The sequence below is a fragment of the Thalassophryne amazonica genome, chromosome 18 (assembly GCF_902500255.1).
Source record: "Thalassophryne amazonica chromosome 18, fThaAma1.1, whole genome shotgun sequence".
Taxonomy (NCBI): domain Eukaryota; kingdom Metazoa; phylum Chordata; class Actinopteri; order Batrachoidiformes; family Batrachoididae; genus Thalassophryne; species Thalassophryne amazonica.
In genome coordinates, this window is record NC_047120.1 from 20,900,933 (window position 1) to 20,920,915 (window position 19,983).

Genomic DNA, 19,983 nt, shown 5'->3' on the forward strand with positions numbered 1-19,983 from the left:
CCACAGCATGAAGTCATAGGAAACAGTAGTAGAAACTAGGTTTAGAGAGAAGATGAAGATCTGTGAACAGCAGTAAGGTTTCATGCTGAGAAGGAGCACTGCAGTGACGTAGAGAGAAGGCCAGCTGCATTAATACAATAACATGCTTTTGGAGGGCGGTATGTATTTTCAGAGGCCCGACGACCACGCCCCGTCACCCAAAATGACCAATATTCGCTGCCCGCTACTACGGGCAGGTATAGACAGGTAGCGTAAATGTAAATCTATGCTACCAGCCCAGCAACGCCTCAGTAAGTGATAATTATGTGTTTTATTGGATTTAGAGAAAGCTTATGACAGGGTGCCAAGAGAAGAGTTGTGGAATTGTAGGAAGACATCTGCAGTTGTAGAGATGTGTGAAGTTTGTGTAGCACATGTACAAGGCTATTGTGACAGCAGTGAGATGTGCAGTAGGAATGACAGATGCATTCAAGGTGTAGGTGGGTTTACCCCAGGGATCAGTTCTGAGTATTTTTCTTTGCAATGGTGATGGGCAGGTTGATGGATAAGATCATGAGTCTTTATGGACTATGATATTTGCTGATGATATTGTGATCGGTAGTGAGATTAGATGGCAGGCTGAGACAGCATAAAGAGGTGGAGACATGCTCTGGAGAGAAGGGGAATGAAAGTCAGCTGGAGCAACGCTGAGTACATGTGTGTGAATGGGGGAGCCCAGTGGAATAGTGCAGTTACAAGAAGTAGAACTGGTGAAAGTAAATATTTGAGGTCAACTGTAAAACGTAGTTGAGATTGTGGTAGAGAGGTGAAGAAGAGAGTGCAGGCAGGGTGGAGTGGGTGGAGAAAGGTGACAGGTGTCACTTGTGACTGAAGAATATCAGCAAGAGTGAAGAGGAAAGTCGACAAGACAGTAGTGAGACCAGATATGGTGTATGGCTTGGAGACAGTGGCACTAACAAAAAGACAGGAGGCAGAGCTAAAGATGTTGCAATTCTCTATGGGACTGACAATGATGGACAGAATAAGAACTGAAGATATCAAAGGGATAGCTCAGGTCAGACAGTTTGGAGACAAAGTCAGCGAGGTGAGATTGAGATGGTTTGCACATGTGCAGAGGAGAGACCCAGGGTATATAGGGAGAAGGACAAGAGGGAGGCCAAAGAGGAGGTTCATGGATGTCATGAGGGAGGACATGGAGAGGACATGGAGAGATAGAAATGGATGATGTGCTGTGGCGCCCCCTAACCAGAGTAGCTGAAAGAAGGTGGCTTTGTTAAAGCATAGTTATATTTGTCCCCCCACCACACACACACACACATTTTTTTAAACTTTTGATTTAGAAAATGGTCTGATCCATGACTTCAAACCATGATCTGAAAACCATGAGCATTGCAGTGGTTCAGAAAGTGAATAAGATATGTCAGGGTGTTTAAGACCTGTGCAAAGCTGTTTTATTTGTCAGGTTCTGTAACTAGGAAGGGCTGGGCACACACACAGAACTCAGACACCAAGTTTTGATGTTTAAAAGGCTTTAGTGGAATCACAAGCAAAGGTTGGTACACAAAAAGGCAGTCCAAAAATAGCAACAGTGTCAAGATCATTGGGCTAAAGGCGGGGTTGGTAAAAGAGCAGGGTGGTCAGAAAATACAGCAAGGCAATCAAAAACAGGGCCTATGAAACAGGCTGGAAGCAAAGGTGGTGAAGCTTAATGATCTCACAGAGAAGGGAGAAATGAGAGAGGCTTAAATACCAACACTGAGGAGCAGGTGTGATGTGCAGGTGATGGGAAACAGGTGTGAAGGAAGAAGCCAGAGCATGGGAATGTAAAGCAAAACCGAACTGCCCACCACCAAGAACCAAAGTGACATACAAGAAAAAGCAGTGACATAAACCCCAAATCAGAAAAAGTAACACATTCACATAACATAATCCAAACCCTGACAGTACCCCACCCCTAACGGCCGACCTCCGGCAGCCCAGGAGCTCAAGGGTGAGCAGAGTGGAAGTCCCGGATGAGGTCAGGATCCAGGATGAAACGCATCGGGACCCAAGACCGCTCCTCAGGCCCGTACCCCCTCCCAATCCACCAAATACTGAAACCCCCGACCCTGGCGCTGAGAGGACAGATGGAGAAGGAAGGACCACCAGTGACAAACCGTGTGGGCAGAGGGGGTTTGGCCAGAGGAAAAACGGACTGGATCTCACCGGCTTTACTCAGCTGACGGAAAACGAAGGATGGGCCCGTAGTGCCTGTGGGAGCTAGAGGTGAACAGCAGCAGGATTGACGATCTTATCAATGGGGAAAGGGCCAGTGAACCTGGGAGCAAGCTTTTGAGACATCCCACGGAGAGGCAGGTCCCGGGTTGACAACCTTCTATCCTGGGGCATAGGTAGGAGCAGACGATCTTCAGTGGTCTGCAGCAGTCTTGTAGGTGGCAGATGTATGGAGAAGAGTCTGATGGGCCCGCTCTCAGGTCCGCTTACACCGCAGGATCAAGACCAGTGCTGATGGGACGGGAGAGTCATTGTCAATGGAGGAAAACAAAGGTGGTTAAATGCCATATACAGTGTGAAATGGGGAGAAATCTGTGGATGCAGATGGCAAACAATTGTGTGCGAGTTCAATCCACCTTAACTTGGTAGACCCGGAGGCTGGACACCTCAATGCCAGGATCTGGAAACCCTTTTCCAGCTCTTGATTCAAGCGCTCAACCTGTCCATTTGCTTGTGGGTGATAGCCGGAGATGAGACTGGCAGAGACACCAATCAGCCTACAGAACTCCTTCCAGAATTTGGAAATGAATTGCGGACCCTGGTCCGAAACTATGTCCTGGGGAAACCATGCAGCTTAAAAACATTATTCAACATCACATCGGCCATTTTCTTGGCCAAGGAGAACTTAGGTAGAGGAACGAAGTGGCACATCTTCGATAACCGATCAATAACAGAAAGTACCACCGTATTCCCTTGAGACAACGGAAGACCTGCTATGAAATGAAGCAAGAGGTGGGACCAAGGCTGCTTAGGAATTGGGAGAGGTAGTAACTTCCCCTAAAGGTTCTTGTTGTGAAAGTGTAGGTACACGGACCCACAACAGGGGGCGTAATGAACGGACAATGGAGGAAGGTGAACAACAAGTTTTACTGTTGTGAAACGAGCACAACGAATACAACAATTAACAATTTGGGGTCGAATCCGCTGGTGTCGTGTGGGCAGGCTCGAAGGTAGGAGACGCCCGTCTCAGTCGAACCGGAACCACCCAGATCTCCTCTGCCACCGAACCCTGGAAATACTGGAACCGCCAAGTCCCGAATTCCCAGGTGGCCACTGCCTCCGCTCGTCGGATCCGGTACTGCTGGCGGGAGAGAGCAACAACACACAGATGTGGATGCGACAGCACCCAGTAACGGAGAGGGGAGAAGCCGCCTCCACCTCTTGACAATATATAGCAGGAAGGTGAGTACTTATCCAAGCAATTTAGCTATTAGTAGTCAGCAGTCCTGAAAAGGTTTACAAGTCTTAGCTGGTTATTCAGAATATGAATGCAGAGAACGTTACCTCAGTCTTAAGGCGATATCTCGGCACTGAGGTGGAGACGCCGTCCTGATGATATACCCCCGTGTTGAGTGGAGTCAGCTGTGTCCAGTAATGGGTGACAGCTGTCACCCTGACTGCTCTCGTAAGGCGGCGGCGCCCTCTGGTGCCTGGAGCCCGCACTCCAGGCAGGGCGCCCTCTGGTGGTGGTGGGCCAGCAGTACCTCCTCTTCAGCGGCCCACACAACAGTTCTGTGTGGAAGATTTATGGATTGCACATTCCTGACAGGCGCTGACATACTCTGAAATGTCAGCCTACATCTGCGGTCACCAAAAACACTGGCGAATTACAAAGGTTATCTTCTTGATGCCTTGGTGACTTTCACAGGAATCAAACAACTAAACAAAATAATTAATAATTAAACAATAAATGACAATAATAAATGTACATGACAACAATGCACAAAAACCCCAAATTAAAGAGCTGATGATCCAGAAAAAAATGGTTCAACTTATATTTGAGCATTACTCTTGAGAGGTATTTTTACAGGTGCAACTTATACTCTATACACAACGTAATAACGTATTTTCAGGACTAATAAGTTGCACCAGAGTATAAGTCGTAGGACCTCTCAAAGTCGTAAGAAAACCATGAATTATACTTCAGGAAAATATGTTTGAGACGAGTACTTTGTATTTAAGTAATTTTTAAACACGGAGCATTTTTGTTTTACAGTTGTTTTCAAAATAATAGCAGTGTGATTAATAAAGTGAGTAAAGCTCAAAATCTTTATACTAGCTTTTATTTGCATACACACAAATGAGAACATGGCACATTCTACTCCAAATCAAAACATGAAGAATTTTTTAAATCAAATTTCTTATTACATTACAAAAAGTGAAGAAAAAGGAACATTAGGCTGTTCAAAAGATACCAGTGTCTGCATTTTTCTTTACAGTCTCAAACATTGATATGGCCAAGTGTCCTCTGCGTACATGCGTGTGTGTGCATGTGTGCGTATGGCTTTGATCACTGACAAACTGGGAGAGCTGACATTTGCCATTTGGTACACTTACGTATTTTGGGTCAAGGATGAACGCTGCAAAAACGGAATGTTCATAGGACAAATATTTTTGGAGAAACTACAGATATTAGCTAACAACAGTGAACAATGGATGTTGATAATTACATTCTGGACTCACACACCATTCCAGATTATGTAGAAACTACGTAATTTATTACCACCCTTGAAAAATGGCAGCTACCTATTTTGTAAATACTACCCAATCTAGACCCCATGGATCCCCATGGGCAATGTGCTAGTTTACTTTATAAACATGTTTGAAGACTTATCCTTCCTGTGAATCACTGAACTAATATTTAGTTGTGCAAAAAATGTTTCTGAGAACTGCTTCACATCTGTGTTGCATGGATTATGAGTATTAATTATTTTAGACGTCTAACAGTACTTGTACTTCAGTACATATTTCCAGTACTCTTTCTACCACTGAGCTTTGTGTGTGTTCCAGACCACAGCAGAACACAGCACCCTCTGCTGGACTTGAACGTGAATCCAGCTTTGCATCCCTGAAGAGTGACTGGTCAAAAAGAAATCTCGTTGATTTCAAAGGACAACAAGCATCTGCTGGAAAGAAGTGAGCTTTTACTGACACTAAAATCTGACTGTGTTCATGCTTTCATCATTATTCATCCTCTGAATTTTAGCTTAAGTACAAGTTTTCTTTCACTAATTGTGTAACACACACACACACACACACACACACACACACACACACACACACACACACACACACACACACACACACACACACACACACACACACACACACACACACACACACACACACACACACACACACTGGACCATGAAGCTGACTGTGCAATAAACAAACACAGGAATGTGTGCAAACAGTTTACAAAAGTTAATCCACTATGAATTAATTTATTTCCAGCTGAGCCTCAGGGGCCTCCATACAAACATGATACCAAAAGAACTTTGCTCAGATCCAAAATAGAGATGCTGGTCACAGGAGGTTTAAAAGGTGGTTCAGAATGATCTGATCCTGACCAGCACATTCAAAGCTATAATTAGAGAGATGGCACTCTGTGCACATAAGCAAACACTCCCTTGTTGAGAAATACTCCCACAAATTGTCAGTTTGCGTTGTTTTATTTTATTGTTAATTGATTGTTTAACAGTAATTGCTTGCTTGCACCGGTGATGGGTGTGGTTTATAAAATAAAGAACCATGCCACCTGCAGCTGTCCCCTCTTGCCTGTGAGCTCAAACCCACGTCCTGGTAGTGATGGCAGCTGTAGTATGTTGTGAGTAAAACAGTGATCGAGTGTCAGTGTGAGCTTTTTCCTCACTTTCCTTTTGGTGCCAACAATATATATTTTTGTGGGTCTATTCTCTGGGTTCTACACGCAGTACCAATGCATAGATACAGACTCCGCTAATATCCCTGAAGATGTGTTCCCTTCTCACGGCAACACACTGTGGCATATACGAGGGGATATCAAAAAGTTTTGAGCCTCATACAGAAAGAGCAAGATATTAGGATTTATAATGTTTTATTTTTCAACATGGTCCCCTTCCAACTCCATACACGTGTTCCATCTAGTTTGCCAGTCATTGATACCCAATCGGTAGAACTCAACATCTTGGTCCCCGAACCAGCCCTCTGCTGCAGCAGTCAGCTCATCGTCATCCTCAAATCTCTGGCTCCAAAGGTATTTTTTCAGGTGGAAGTCGCTAGGGGCAAGATCTGGAGAATAGGGTGGGTGAGGAAGAGGTTCATAGCCACACTCACGCACAGCGTCCATGAGAACCCAGCTAGTGTGGACTGGTGCGTCCTGGTGAAGCAGAATGCCACGACTGACACTGGAGGGTATGTCTCTTCCACACAGTGTTATGACTCAACAATTGAAGTGAGTAATATGATCTGACATGAAAGAAGTAGCTAAGGCGTTGATGTAGATCAGATGTGATGCATTGTAATATTCGACTGGGAAAAATGTGAGAGGCTCAAAACTTTTTGACACCCCCTCATATTATGACAGGTCACAGTCCATCTTGTGAGATTGTCCCTGGTACGTGTCATCATCAATGTATCAATATATGTGGACGGTTGTCACCAACAAGATCTCACTTCTGACCTGAGCACAGAACAAACTCTGACCTTAACTCAGAGGTTGAATTGTTAATTATTGTAAACACACACATCCTAGTAAATCCCTTTGGCTGCTCCTTGTTTTTACTTGGTGTGATCCAGGGTGCATCTCTATGTTAATTTGGCACAAGTTTTACACTGGATACCCTTCCTGATCCAACTCTATATTACATTGAGACCAAGCAGAGGTGGTTTTGAACCAGGAACCTTCCGGACTGAAAACAAGCACATTTAGCCACCCCGATGAAAGCATCTTTTGGATCATTATTATAAAAGTGCAGATTATTAAAATTATATACACATGCCCAGATGACATTCCAGTGGAGATATGAAAATGCCTAAGAGAGATGGCAGTGGAGTTTCTATCCAGATTGTTTAATAATGCCTGAGGAGTGGAGAAGAAATGTGCTGGGCTTTTTTTTTTACAACAAGGGTGACACACAGAGCTGCATCAAGTACAGAGGTATAACCACTGCATTGTGTTTGTATCTCACTCTCCGTCGCTCCACCTGGTACGCAAACTCACAAACTCCCTTATGGGAGGCGGGCACTCTGACCAGAAGGCAAAAACCGGGGCTCTGGCCTCCCTGACCAGAGCTTCCTTTAGCTGTTTGAGAGCATGGTTTCCTGACTACCATATGCATAGTGACTCCTTGTGGCCTCTGTCAAAGAGGCATGAAGTTGATCAGCCACAGCATGAAGTCATGGAAAATAGTAGTAGAAGCTTGGCTTAGAGAGAAGGTGAAGATCTGTGAACAGCAGTAAGGTTTCATGCTGAGAAGGAGAACTACAGTGACGTATAGAGAAGGCCAGAAGGTGCTGCATTGTGTTTTGTTGGATTTAGAGAAAGCTTATGACAGGGTGCCAACAGAAGAGTTGTGGAATTGTATGAGGACATCTGCAGTGGTAGAGACATGTGTGAGGTTTGTGTAGGACATTTTACAAGGCCATTGTGATAGCAGTGAGATGTGTAGTTGGAATGACAAAGGCATTCAAGGTGTAGGTGGGTTTACCCCAGGGATCAGTTCTGAGTATTTTTGTTTGCAGTGGTGATGGGCAGGTTGACGGATAACATCACAGGTGTCTTTCTGAACTATGATGTTTGCTGATGATATTGTGATCTGTAGTGAGAGTAGCTTGCAGGTTGAAATGAGCCTAGAGAGGTGGAGATATGCTCTGGAGAGAAGGGGAATGAAAGTCAGCTGGAGCAAGTCTGAATACATATGTGTGATTGAGGGAGCCCAGTGGAATAGTGCAGTTGCAAGGAGTAGAAGTGGTGAAAGTACATGAGTTTAAATACATGGGGTCAACTGTCCAACGTAATGGAGAGTGTGGTAGAGAGGTGAAGAAGGGTGACAGGAGGGATTTGTGATAGTAGAATATCTGCAACAGTGAAGATGAAAGTCTACAAGACAGTAGTGAGACCAGCTATGTTGTATGGCTTGGAAACAGTGGCACTAACAAAAGACAGGAGGCAGAGTTGAAGATGTTGCAATTCTCTTTGGGACTGACTATGATGGACAAGATAAGAAATGAAGATGTCAGAGGCACAGCACAGGTTGGACAGTTTGGAGACAGTCAGAGAGGCGAGATTGACATGGTTTGGGCTTTTCAACTATGATTGAACTCGGAACTAGACTGCCTGATAGCTTAGCATCACTTTTGGAAAATGACCATTCATTAGACAAAACTTATGAGCATCCTTATGTTCGAACATGGTGTTCACTATGGACAGTCCTTGACTAGCACAGAAGTCCAATAACTAACGACCATTCAGGTTTAGATTGGGGAGGCCGTTCCTCCCAATCATGTCTCTCCAAGTGTCTCTGTCATTGCCCACGGGTGCGTTGAAGTCCCTCAGTAGAACAATGGAGTCCCCCACCTGAGTCCCATACAGGACTCCATTCAGGGACTCCAAGAAGGCCAATTACTCCAAACTGCTGTTCAGTGCATACGCACAAACAACAGTTAGAGTTTTCCCCCCACCACTCCCGGCGAAGGGAGGCGTCCCTCTCATCTACTGGGGTAAGCTCCAATGTAGCGGCACTCAGCCGGGGATTCCTGAGTATCCCCACACCCGCCCAAAGCACTGGGCAACTCCAGAGAAGAATAAATTCCAATCCCTATCAAGGAGAGTGGTTCCGGAGCCAAGGCTGTGCATGCAGGTGGGGCCCACCAGATCTAACTGTTATTGCTCCACCTCCTTCACAAGCTCTGGCTTCTTCCCCCACAGCGAGGTCATGTTCCACACCCCCAGAGCTAGCTCCTGCTGCCTGGGTCTGGTCCGCCGATGACCTCAACTTTCACTGCCACCCATGGGACAACGCACCCGACACCAGCGGTTCTCCCTGCGGGTGGTGAGCCCACAGGGTGGAGATGTAAGGTGGGTGATGGGTGGTCCACATTGCCTTTTCGGGCTATGCCCGACTGGGCTCCGTGGCAAACCCAGTGACCAGGTGCTCGCTGACGGGCCCTCCATCCAGGCCTGGCTCCAGACGGGGGCCCCGGGCTTCCTCCAGGCTGGGTCACATTTCCTCTGCCTTGTTCTGTCATGGTGCCTTGTGTAAATAAATAAATTAAAAATAACAATAAAATTGCTACACGCAATAAAACAAATAAAAGACAAAGTAAAATAAAGAGTAAAATGTAGTAGGAAATAATTTAGTTTAGTAAGTAAGTAAGTAAGTCCCTTCGGCTGCTCCCTTGTTTGCACTCGGGGTCGCCACAGCAAATCCAAGGTGGATCTGCATGTTGAATTGGCACAGGTTTTACACCAGATGCCCTTCCTGATGCAACTCTACATTAGATGGAGAAATGTAGCAGGGGTGGGATTTGAACCCGGAACCTTCTGCACCAAAACCAACAGCATTAACCACTTGGCCACCACCCCTGCAGGAAATAATTTAATTTGATTTAATTTAATTAATTTTGTTTACATAGCACCAAATCACAATAAAGCTGCCTCAGGCGCAATGCATAAGTAAGGTCTAACCTTACCAACCCTTAGAGCAAGCACACAGGAAACAGTGGTAAGAAAAAACTCCCTCTAATGATACTGAGGAAGAAACCTCAAGCAGAGAAGACTCAAAGGGGTGACCCTCTGCTTGGGCCATGCTTCCAAAAGACTACAAATAAGGCATAATTTGTCAGCATTAAGCAAAAGGAAAAACAGAAGAAATACTAAAGTGAAACAGAGATGTAATCACTAATTTAGGAAACGCCAGAGAAAAGAAATAGGTTTTTAAAGAGGCTTTAAAAGTCTCTAGGGACAGGGATTATCTCATGTTAAAGGGGAGACCATTCCAGAGCCTGAGGCAAGCCATTGCAAAAGCTCTGTCACCTCTCATCTTTAATCTGGTTTTAGGCACCTCCAGCAACAGTTGGTTAGAAGACCTTCAGGCACTGGTTGGGGTGTAAGGAAAAAGAAGCTCCAAAAGATACACTGGGGCCAGGCTACTGAGGGCTTTAAAAGCAACTAAAAGAAGTTTATAATCAACCCAGTAACAGGTCGGAAGCCAGTGAAGAGTAGCCAAGACTGGTATAATGTGGTTGGACTTTTTCTTTCCCGAAAGAAGACGAGCAGCAGCGTTCTGAATAAGCTGGAGGCAGTTTAGAGAGGCCTGATCCAAGCCAATGTACAGAGAGTTACAATAATCTAGTCTAATTGTGACAAAGGCGGGGATAACCTTCTCAAGGTCAATCCTAGAGAAATATGGCTTGGACTTGGCTTGGAGACAGAGTTGGAAAAAACTTGTTCTAACAACACCACTGATCTGCTTATCAAATTTAAAATGACTGCCAAAAAATCACCCCAAGGTTCCTCACACAGGAGTGACTGTTGGAACCCAGGGGACCAAGGACATCACCAGAGCAGGCTGTGGAAGTGCTCCCCCCAAACAGGATAACCTCCATCTTGGATTCATTAAGATTTAATAGGTTAGAACTTATCCAAGATTTGACCTCACTCAAACAATCCAGTAATGGTTGCACTGGGTCATTGCCTTACAATCTTAGTGACAGGTAAATTCAGACATCATCGGCAAAGCAATGGAAAGATATTTGGTATTTTTATGGCATTCACGGCAGCGTTTACCAGCCTGCACAAGGAACAGACTCTGAACTTCATGATCCGATGTTACGAGACATGATGAGACAGCAGTGTGTACCGCTGCACATCGGAAAACATGAGTGCTGTTTGCTTTTCAAGATTCAAGATTCATTTATTAATGACCACACAACAAGATGATGGAATTTGTTTCCAGTACATCATGAAATACTCACATCTCAACAAACAAACAATGAATAGACAAATACACATAGAAACATCATTTAATGACTTGGTTTAGTGTCAGTACAGCTGTTGGAAAAAAGCTGTTTTTGAATCTGACTGATTTCGTTGGCATGGACCTGTACCGTCTTCAAGAAGGCAACAGTGTGAACAGGTGATATGCAGGGTGTGAGGGGTCAGAGGTGATTTTTACTGCCCCATTGTGTGATGCGTCTATGGTACAGTGTGTCAATGGAAAGGAAGGTGAGGCCTGTGATTTTTAGATGATTTGTCTATTATACGTTGTAGTTTTTTGCTTGAATAGAAATTCAAATTTCCATACCAGACGATTATGGATGAGGTGAGAATGCTTTGAATGATGGCGCTGTAAAACTGAAGCAGGGTGTTGTGCCTGACTCTGAATTTATTGACTTGTCTGAGAAAAAAATAATCTTTTATTAGCTTTTTTGTAGATTTGGTCCAAATGCAGTTTCCATTTGAGTATGTTACTAATGTATGTACCTAGGAATTTGAATGACTCAGTGAAAGAGATGTGCTGAGTAGAAATGGAAATGGGGATTTTGTGAGAGGATGAGCGTGAGAAGTTGACTATGAGTTCCTGGGTTTTTGATGTGTTAAGCTGTAGTTTATTGTTTTGACACCAAGTGACTGCTTGGGTGACCTGTAGTGTCATCTGCATATTTAAGAATGGAAACTGAACTATGGGTGGATGTGAGGGAGTTTGTGTAGATGGGAAAAAGCCAAGAGGAAAGAACACAACCCTGAGGGGCACCTGTGCTGAGGGTCAGAGGTTGGGACAGGAGGCTACCCATCCTGACTCCCTGTGTCCTTTGTGACAGGATGTTATGGATCCAGTGGGAGAGAGTAGTGCCAATATCCATATCCATGAGTTTATTGAAGAGGCTGACCGGGTTGATTGTGTTAAAAGCAGAGCTGAAGTCAATGAACAGTAGCCGGGCGTAGGTGTGGGGAGACTCCAGGTATTGCATGATGCAATAAATGGCCAGGTTTATTGGATCTTCAACAGTATGATGCGTTCAAATGATTTCATTATAACCAAAGTGAGAGCTATTGGTCTGTAGTCGTTAAGGCAGGATATTTTATTAGATTTGGGTACTGGAATGATAATGGAGTCCTTAAAGCATTTGGGAACAATCCACTGACTGAGGGAGCTATTGAAAAAGAAAGTGAAGACTGGGGCTAGCTGGGCTGCACAGTGCTTCAGGACAGCTGAGCTGACACCATCAGGCCCCGCCACTTTCCTCTTTTTATTTTTGCTAAAAGAGGCTCTGACCTCCTCCTCCTCAATAAGGAACTGAGGTGATGGTGGGGGGGATGTGGGAAAATGGAGGGGATAGGCTGCTGTTCGAACCTACCATAAAAGTTATTTAATAAATCTGGTAAGCTACTGTCAGTGTCTGGTGAGGGGGGGGGGCTTGTTTTATAATTAGTCATGGTTTTCATTTTTTCCAGATTGATTTAGTGTCATTTGATTGTATTTGCTGTTCTAATGTTTGTGCATATATGGATTTTGCTTTTCTTATGGCAGATCTAAGTTTGTATTTGGCTATATTGTATTGTTCTTTATTTCCCTCTAAATAAGCAGTGTTATTTTTCTTATGGAGTAATTGAATTTCTTTTGTGAACCATGGCTTGTTATTGCTGTATACTTTAATTGTTTTGGTGGGGATGCACATCTCCACACAAAAGTTGATGTATGACATCACTGTCTCCGTCAACTCGTCCAGATTGGCCTCGGCTGCATTGAATATGTCCCAATCAGTACACTCGACGCAGCCTCTCAAGGTATCGATGCAGGCACTGGACCAGCATGGGACAGACTTGGACCTTTCACTGTAGGATTTAAGTTTCTGCCGGTATTTTGGAATGAGCAGGAACGTGGCATGATCTGACCTCCCCAACGGAGCCCATGAATTAGAGCACTTTCACAGAGGCAGAAAATAGCAGCTATGCTGCAGACATGGCAGTAATGCAACTGAAACCTCATGATACAGTCCACTGTTTTCCAAGCACAGCGACGTGTTCTGTACAGCTGGCAGGAGTGAACTGAAAAACAGTTGAAAGCAAACATACGCAGCTGAAAAAGGCTGAGTACACGCGCACTCTAAATGCAACACAACGCAGCTCTATGGTTGCACCGGTGTGAAAGGGCCTTAAGACAGAAGAAGAGTGAACACAGGAACAGACTAAGACAGACAGTGGAACTGAGAGCAGTGAAAACAGATATAAACAGAGGCTGACAAAAGGCAGACTAGACCATCTAAAACCTCATAACAGATGGGGCCTTGACATGCTCAATACTATGTTGATGCACCTTTGGCAGCAATTACAGCCTCAAGTCTTCTTGAATATGATGCCACAAGCTTGGTGCACCTATCTTTTGGCAGTTTGGCCCATTCCTCTTTGCAACACCTCTCAACATCCATCAGGTTGGATGTGGAGCGTCGGTGCACAGCCATTTTCAGATCAGAGATGTTCAATCAGACTCAGGTCTGGGCTCTGGCTGGGCCACTCAAGGACATTCACGGAGTTGTCCTGAAGCCACTCATCTTGGCATCTTGGCTGTGTGCTTCGGGTCATTGTCCTGCTGAAAGATGAACCATTGCCCCAGTCTGAGGTCAAGAGCGCTCTCTATATTGCATTCATCTTTCCCTCATCCTAACTAGTCTCCCAGTTCCTGTCACAGAAAAACATCCCCACAGCATGATGCTGCCACCACCATGCTTCACTGTAGGGATGGCACCTGGTTTCCTTCAGACATGATGCCTGGCATTCACACACACTTTTTGTTATTTTACAGCCTCATTCTAAAATGGACTAAATTCATTTTGCCCCTCAAAATTCTCCTTACAACACCCCATAATGACAAAGGGTAGCATCGGTGCATAGTCATTTACAGATCTCTCCAGAGATGTTCAGTCAGATTCAGGTCTGGCCTGGTTTCCTCCAAACATGATGTCTGGCATTCACACCAAAGAGTTTAATTTTTGTCTCATCAGACTAGAGAATTTTGTTTCTCATGGTCTGAGAGTCCTTCAGGTGCCTTTGGCAAACCCCAGGCAGGCTGCCATGGGCCTGTTGCTAAGGAGTGGCTTCCCTCCGGCCACTCTACCATACAGGCCTGATTGGTGAATTGCTGCAGAGATGGTTGCCCTTCTCAAAGGTTCTCCTCTTTCTACAGAGAAATGCTGGAGCTCTGACAGAGTGACCATTGGATTCTTGGTCACCATCTTGGCTAAGGGCCTTCTCCCCCGATCACGCAATTTAGATGTGTGGCCAGCTCTAGGAAGAGTCCTGGAGGACCTGGAGTTCTTCCATTTACGGATGATGGAGGCCAATAAATGGTAAATGGACTGCATTTCTATAGCGCTTTTACATCTGCATCAGATGCTCAAAGCGCTTTACAATTATGCCTCACATTCACCCCGATGTGAAGCTGCTGCCATACAAGGCGCTCACTACACACCTGGAGCAATAGGGGATTAAAGACCTTGCCCAAGGGCCCTTAGTGATTTTTCCATTCAGGCTGGGATTTGGACTGAGGATCTTCTAGTCTCAAGCCCAGCGCCTTAATCACTAGACCATCACCTCCCTCACTGTGCTCATTGGGCCCTTCAAATCAACAGAAATGACTCTGTACCCTTCCCCAGATTTGTGCCTCAAGATAATCCTGTCTCGAAGGTCAACAGACAATTCCTGTGACTTCATGCTTAGTTTGTGCTCTGACTGTCATCTGTGGGACCTTATATGTAGACAGGTGTGTGTCTTTCCATATCATGTCCAATCAACTGAATTTACCTCATGTGGACTCAGTTAAGCTGTAGAAACATCTCAAGGATGATCAGTGGAAACAGGATGTACCTGATCTCAATTTTGAGCTTCATGGCAAAGGTTGAGAATACTTATGTACATGTGATTTCTTAGTTTTTTTCTTTTCATTTTTAATAAATTTGCAAAAATCTCAAAAAAACATTTTTCACATAGTCATTATGGGGTATGGTGTGTAGACGTTTGAGGAAAAAAAATGAATTTCATCCATTTTGGAATAAGGTTGTAACATCATAAAATGTGAGAAAGGCGAAGTGCTGTGAATACTTTTTGGATACACTGTAAATCGTAGCTTTTTTCTGTATTATCAGCTCTTAAACTTAGTATTTTTATGCATTGTTGTAGTTTTTATTAGTAGTTGTTATTATTTACTTTTTCTATTTTAAGAGTTTATTTTGTTTAGTGCTTTGATTCCTGGTATATAAATGCACAAGCATTCATTAGTATTAACAAGAAATGTGTGATTTTTAGGTATGTAAGTTGCACTGGAGTATAAATTGCAGGACCTCCCAAACTAGTGAGAAAATCGTGCCCACTCACTCACTCATCTTCAACCACTTACTCCACTTAAGGGTCGCGGGGGGCTGGAGCCTATCCCAGGAGTCATAGGGCATGAAGCGTGGTTCACCCTGGACAGGACGCCAGTCTGTCAAAGGGCCACATACAGACAAACACACACTCACACCTACAGACAATTTAAAGTTTCCAGTCCACCTAACCTGTACGTCTTTGGATGTGGGAGGAAGCCGGAGCACCCAGAGAGAACCAACGCAAACACGGGGAGAACATGCAAAATCCACACAGAAAGGCCACAGGTGGGAATCAAACCCATGACCTTCTTGCTGTGAGGCAACAGTCCTAACCACGAGGCCACCACGCTGCCCAAATCGTGACCAAAAATCCAGAAAATACAGTAGTTGTTGAGAAGAGTGCTATGTACTTTTTACACACTTTTATTTGTATTAGTATTATTGTAGTAGTATTATTATGTATTATTATTATTATTATTGTATTAGTATTATTGTAGTAGTATTATTATGTATTATTATTATTATTATTATTGTATTAGTATTATTTCTGTTGTGTAGCAGTAATTGTGCTTAATTACATATTCTCAGTATTCGTCCCACCACTGCTCAGAGCTTTGTGTGTGTTCAAGATCACAGCAGGACACAGTGCCCTCCACTGGACCTGAACCTGAAGCCAGGTTTGCCTCCCTTAATAGTGAAAAGTCAAAGGGGCGTCTCATTAATTTCAAAAAGAGGTATTTACAACACATACACAAGAGTGAATTGTAACCTGTACATATTTATAATTACTGACATGAGCTCTAATCATGCTTTTTCTCTTTTTCTAACAGGATTCATAAGAATTTAGACTCACCTGAACCTGAAGCCAGTTCTGCGTCTCTTAATAGTGAAAAGTCAAGGGGGCGTCTCATTAATTTCAAAAAGAGGTATTTACAACACACACAAGGGTAAATTGTAACCTGTAGATAGTTGTAATTACTGACATGAGCTCTAATCATGTTTTTCTCTTTTTCTATCAGGATTCATAAGAATTCAGACTCACCTGAACCTGAAGCCAGTTCTGCATCTCTTCATAGTGAAAAGTCAAGGGGGCGTCTTATTAATTTCAAAAAGAGGTATTTACAACACACACGAGGGTAAATTCTAACTTGTAGTTTTTTTTGTCATGTAATGTACATAGGGCACCAAATGCTGGTGGGGGAACAGAAATGAGTCATCATCATAATTACAGTAATCTGGCCAGCACAATTAATTAATGTATGATTATATCCAGAATCCCGAAAGGCTGCAATTTAAATAACCAGTTTCCTAATGTAATCTCATAATGTAGCTGTGCAGGATTACTCCACTTTGTTGGGCTGCACTCATACGTGTGTGCATAGAGTCATTTACATAGCTCGTTAACAGGGATGCTTTGGTATTAGGGAAGGTTGGTTGTCACACTTTTTCTCTTGTGTGTATTGCTCATCATCAAAACATCTTTAAATAGTGATAGCATGCTTGGATATGGATATGGATACAGGTGTTCAAATACTTATTTGCAGCAGTAACATACAAATAAATTATTAAAAAAAAATCATACATTGTGATTTCTGGATTTTTTTTTTTTTTTTTTTTTAGATTATGTCTCTCACAGTGGACATGCACCTAAGATGAAAATTTCAGACCCCTCCATGATTTCTAAGTGGGAGAACTTGCAAAATCACAGGGTCTTCAAATATTTATTTTGCTCAATGTGTGTGTGTGTGTGTGTGTGTCATTTATCCTGGATGTCTGAATTCTATGTTTTGAATAATGGAGCCCTGGTCTTTTCTTTACATGTTAGATGAAGGTTCTCTCAAACTCAGAATTTTGTGCCGATGCCAAATGTTGATATCTGACTTGCGAAAGATTCTGCTTTTTTAGTGTGTTTTTTTTTCTTTTGCATTTAGATATGAAAAAAGACTATTCTCAAATCATTTCTGTTTTCCAATGCCACATGCATGCATGAACATAGGTATGTGAAAAGTTCTGATGGGTAAAACATGACAAAAAAAATTACTCCATCCAATGTATTACCCTGGTAACATAAGATAACGTTACTTAAATTTCAACAAAATATCTTATCAAAGTATCTTTAGCTGTTTGATTCTGTGTAAGCTCTCAGTTGCCCAGGTGGTTTCCGTAGTAGAGAAGCTTGAATCTTCGACTGGACGGGGTTGCTTGACGCGAGGACATTTCGCTTCAAATCGCAGAAGCTTCCTCAGCTAAAATTCTTGCTCTGGTAGTCTGACTTCTGTCTTGACTCTTGTAGAGAAGAATAATTTGTGGCTTCTGTTTATTCTTTTCATTCTTTTCACTCTGTATCTCATAAGGTATAAACCCTACACACATGTCCCTACATCAAGCACTTAATAAGACAGACTAATCTAAACTAATGTAAAAGCTGAAAAAAAATAATTTAGTGCATGTGCTGATGATGCCATGTTTGTAATCTGGAGTGTGGTCAATATTCAAGCAACACTTAGTGAAATTACAGCAGTTCACCTGGCACAGTTGTACTTTGCATGTCTTTGGATGTGGGAGGAAACCGGAGCACCCAGAGGAAACCCACGCAAACATGGGGAGAACATGAAAACTCCACACAGAAAGACCACAGATGGGAATGGAACTCACGACCTTCTAGCTGTGAGGCAACAGTGCTAACCACTAAGTCACCGTGCTGCCGTCACACATACAAAAGTCCTTCAATCAAACTCCCTGAATGTGACATGAAGGGGTCCAAGTGCAGGGATGTTAAATTTCTCATCAAAGGTCTCTGACCAGAAGCTCCCATCAAACTTCTAAGCTGCTCTCAAATCAAACTAGTTCAAGTCGGTATTGTTGAAGTTCCTTGCTGATGAGTGACAAAAGCTGCAATATGTTGAGCACATCAGTGGCTGTACTTTAGTTGTTGGTTTGAAAGGAAATGGCCTACATATGTAGCTCATCAGCACGGCACTCACCGCTAAGAAATCCCTTCTCTAGCATACACCCATCAAGAAGCTGACACATAACTTGGTGTGACATGTGAAAAACATTTGTGATGGAAACCAGAAAAATGGTAAATGGACTGCATTTATATAGCACTTTTCCATCTGCATCAGATGCTCAAAGCACTTTACAGTAATGCCTCACATTCACCCTGATGTCAGAGTGCTGCCATACAAGGGGCTCACTACACACCGGGAGCAATAGGGGATTAAAGACCTTGCCCAAGGGCCCTTAGTGATTTTCCAGTCAGGCTGGGATTTGAACTGAGGATTTTCTGGTCTCAAACCCAACGCCTTAACCACTAGACAGTCACCTCCCCAGAAAAACATCTATGATGGAAACCAGATGGAAACATTGTAAGATCATCTGACACAGATGTCCTTGACTTCCTCCTGACACATGCTCATGATCTATCAACCCACACTTGGGGAGATGGAGGACTCAGCTTTAACACCACCAGACAACACATTGATGGATCTAACCTGGCTGAGGATACGGGATGAGCTCAGATATGAGAGCAAGGGAATCACATAAAGGGTGCTTTGTTTTAGTTAAACATTCGGATTCCCCTGGCCCGCACCAGTTCTAAGTCAGCTGCTAGGCGCCAGCTGAGTCGTTTGGTCTGTCTGTTGGTTTGTTTATTAGTCTGTTGGTGTGTCTGTTTGTTTGTTTATATGTTATAAGGTGGGTGGACACAAATTAGACTCGGACTTAGGTGTTTGGTGTTCAAAAATGTTTAATCGGGTCAAAGGCAGGATTCGGTATACAAGCAGGCAGTCAGTAATCAGCAAAGGTAACAAATGCATCAGGCAGGGCATGGTCCAGAAAACGGGCAGGTGGTCAAAAAACACGGCAGGCAATCAGAACTAGAACAATGGCAAAAGCTTGGAAGGAAGGTTGTAAGGCACAACAGCATTGGAGAACAGACACAAGAGGACAAAAATAGAGGGAGTGATTAAAGCAAATCAAACTCAGGTGTGAGGGACAAGCAGGGGAAAACAGACACACCCCAAACCAAAGCCTACACCAAAAGGCAAGAGAGTGCAGTCAAAGAAACATACCAGAAAACAAATCCACACAAGCACAGAACATAAGACAAAATAAAACATACCAACAAGCAAACATGACAACTGTGTCAAACTTCACAAATTTTGGGAACATAAACGAAAAGCCACCTGGTGGCAAACACTAGAAGTACAGGCAGCGGTGCTCTGATCTAAAGCTGTTGTCGTTTGTTCGTCACACCCTGGGATCTGTGTGAATCTTAACACCATCCTATATTGCAGGCAACAAACAGCATTTTTTTTTTTTTTTACAGTTTTTGCCGATTGCTTACACACATTTTGCAAAATTGGCTTGCTGTGTCAAAAACTCTACACACAAGCAAGCTAAGACTCAACACTCACAGCTCTGTCAAAATGAAACCCTACAATCAAAACCTAACAATCCCTTCTAAAAATTTAATTATACCAACAAAATGATACACATGTGTACCAACCATTTTGCACCACTTTCAAATCAACAGGAACACACTGATGTGTTTTACACAAAACACTGAAGTCAGTATATTTTTAT

The 19,983-nt window shown here is 43.4% G+C and overlaps 1 protein-coding gene across 1 annotated transcript in view; it reads left to right on the forward strand.

Annotated features, from left to right (window-relative positions):
• Window positions 1-19,983, forward strand: part of LOC117531190 (NACHT, LRR and PYD domains-containing protein 3-like) — a 144,499-nt gene that overhangs the window by 15,988 nt on the left and 108,528 nt on the right. Inside the window, exons 3-6 of the mRNA XM_034194231.1 lie at window positions 5,065-5,190; window positions 16,026-16,130; window positions 16,227-16,322; window positions 16,416-16,511. Of these exons, the coding sequence (XP_034050122.1) occupies window positions 5,065-5,190; window positions 16,026-16,130; window positions 16,227-16,322; window positions 16,416-16,511 (423 nt within the window). The remainder of the gene's footprint in view (window positions 1-5,064; window positions 5,191-16,025; window positions 16,131-16,226; window positions 16,323-16,415; window positions 16,512-19,983) is intronic.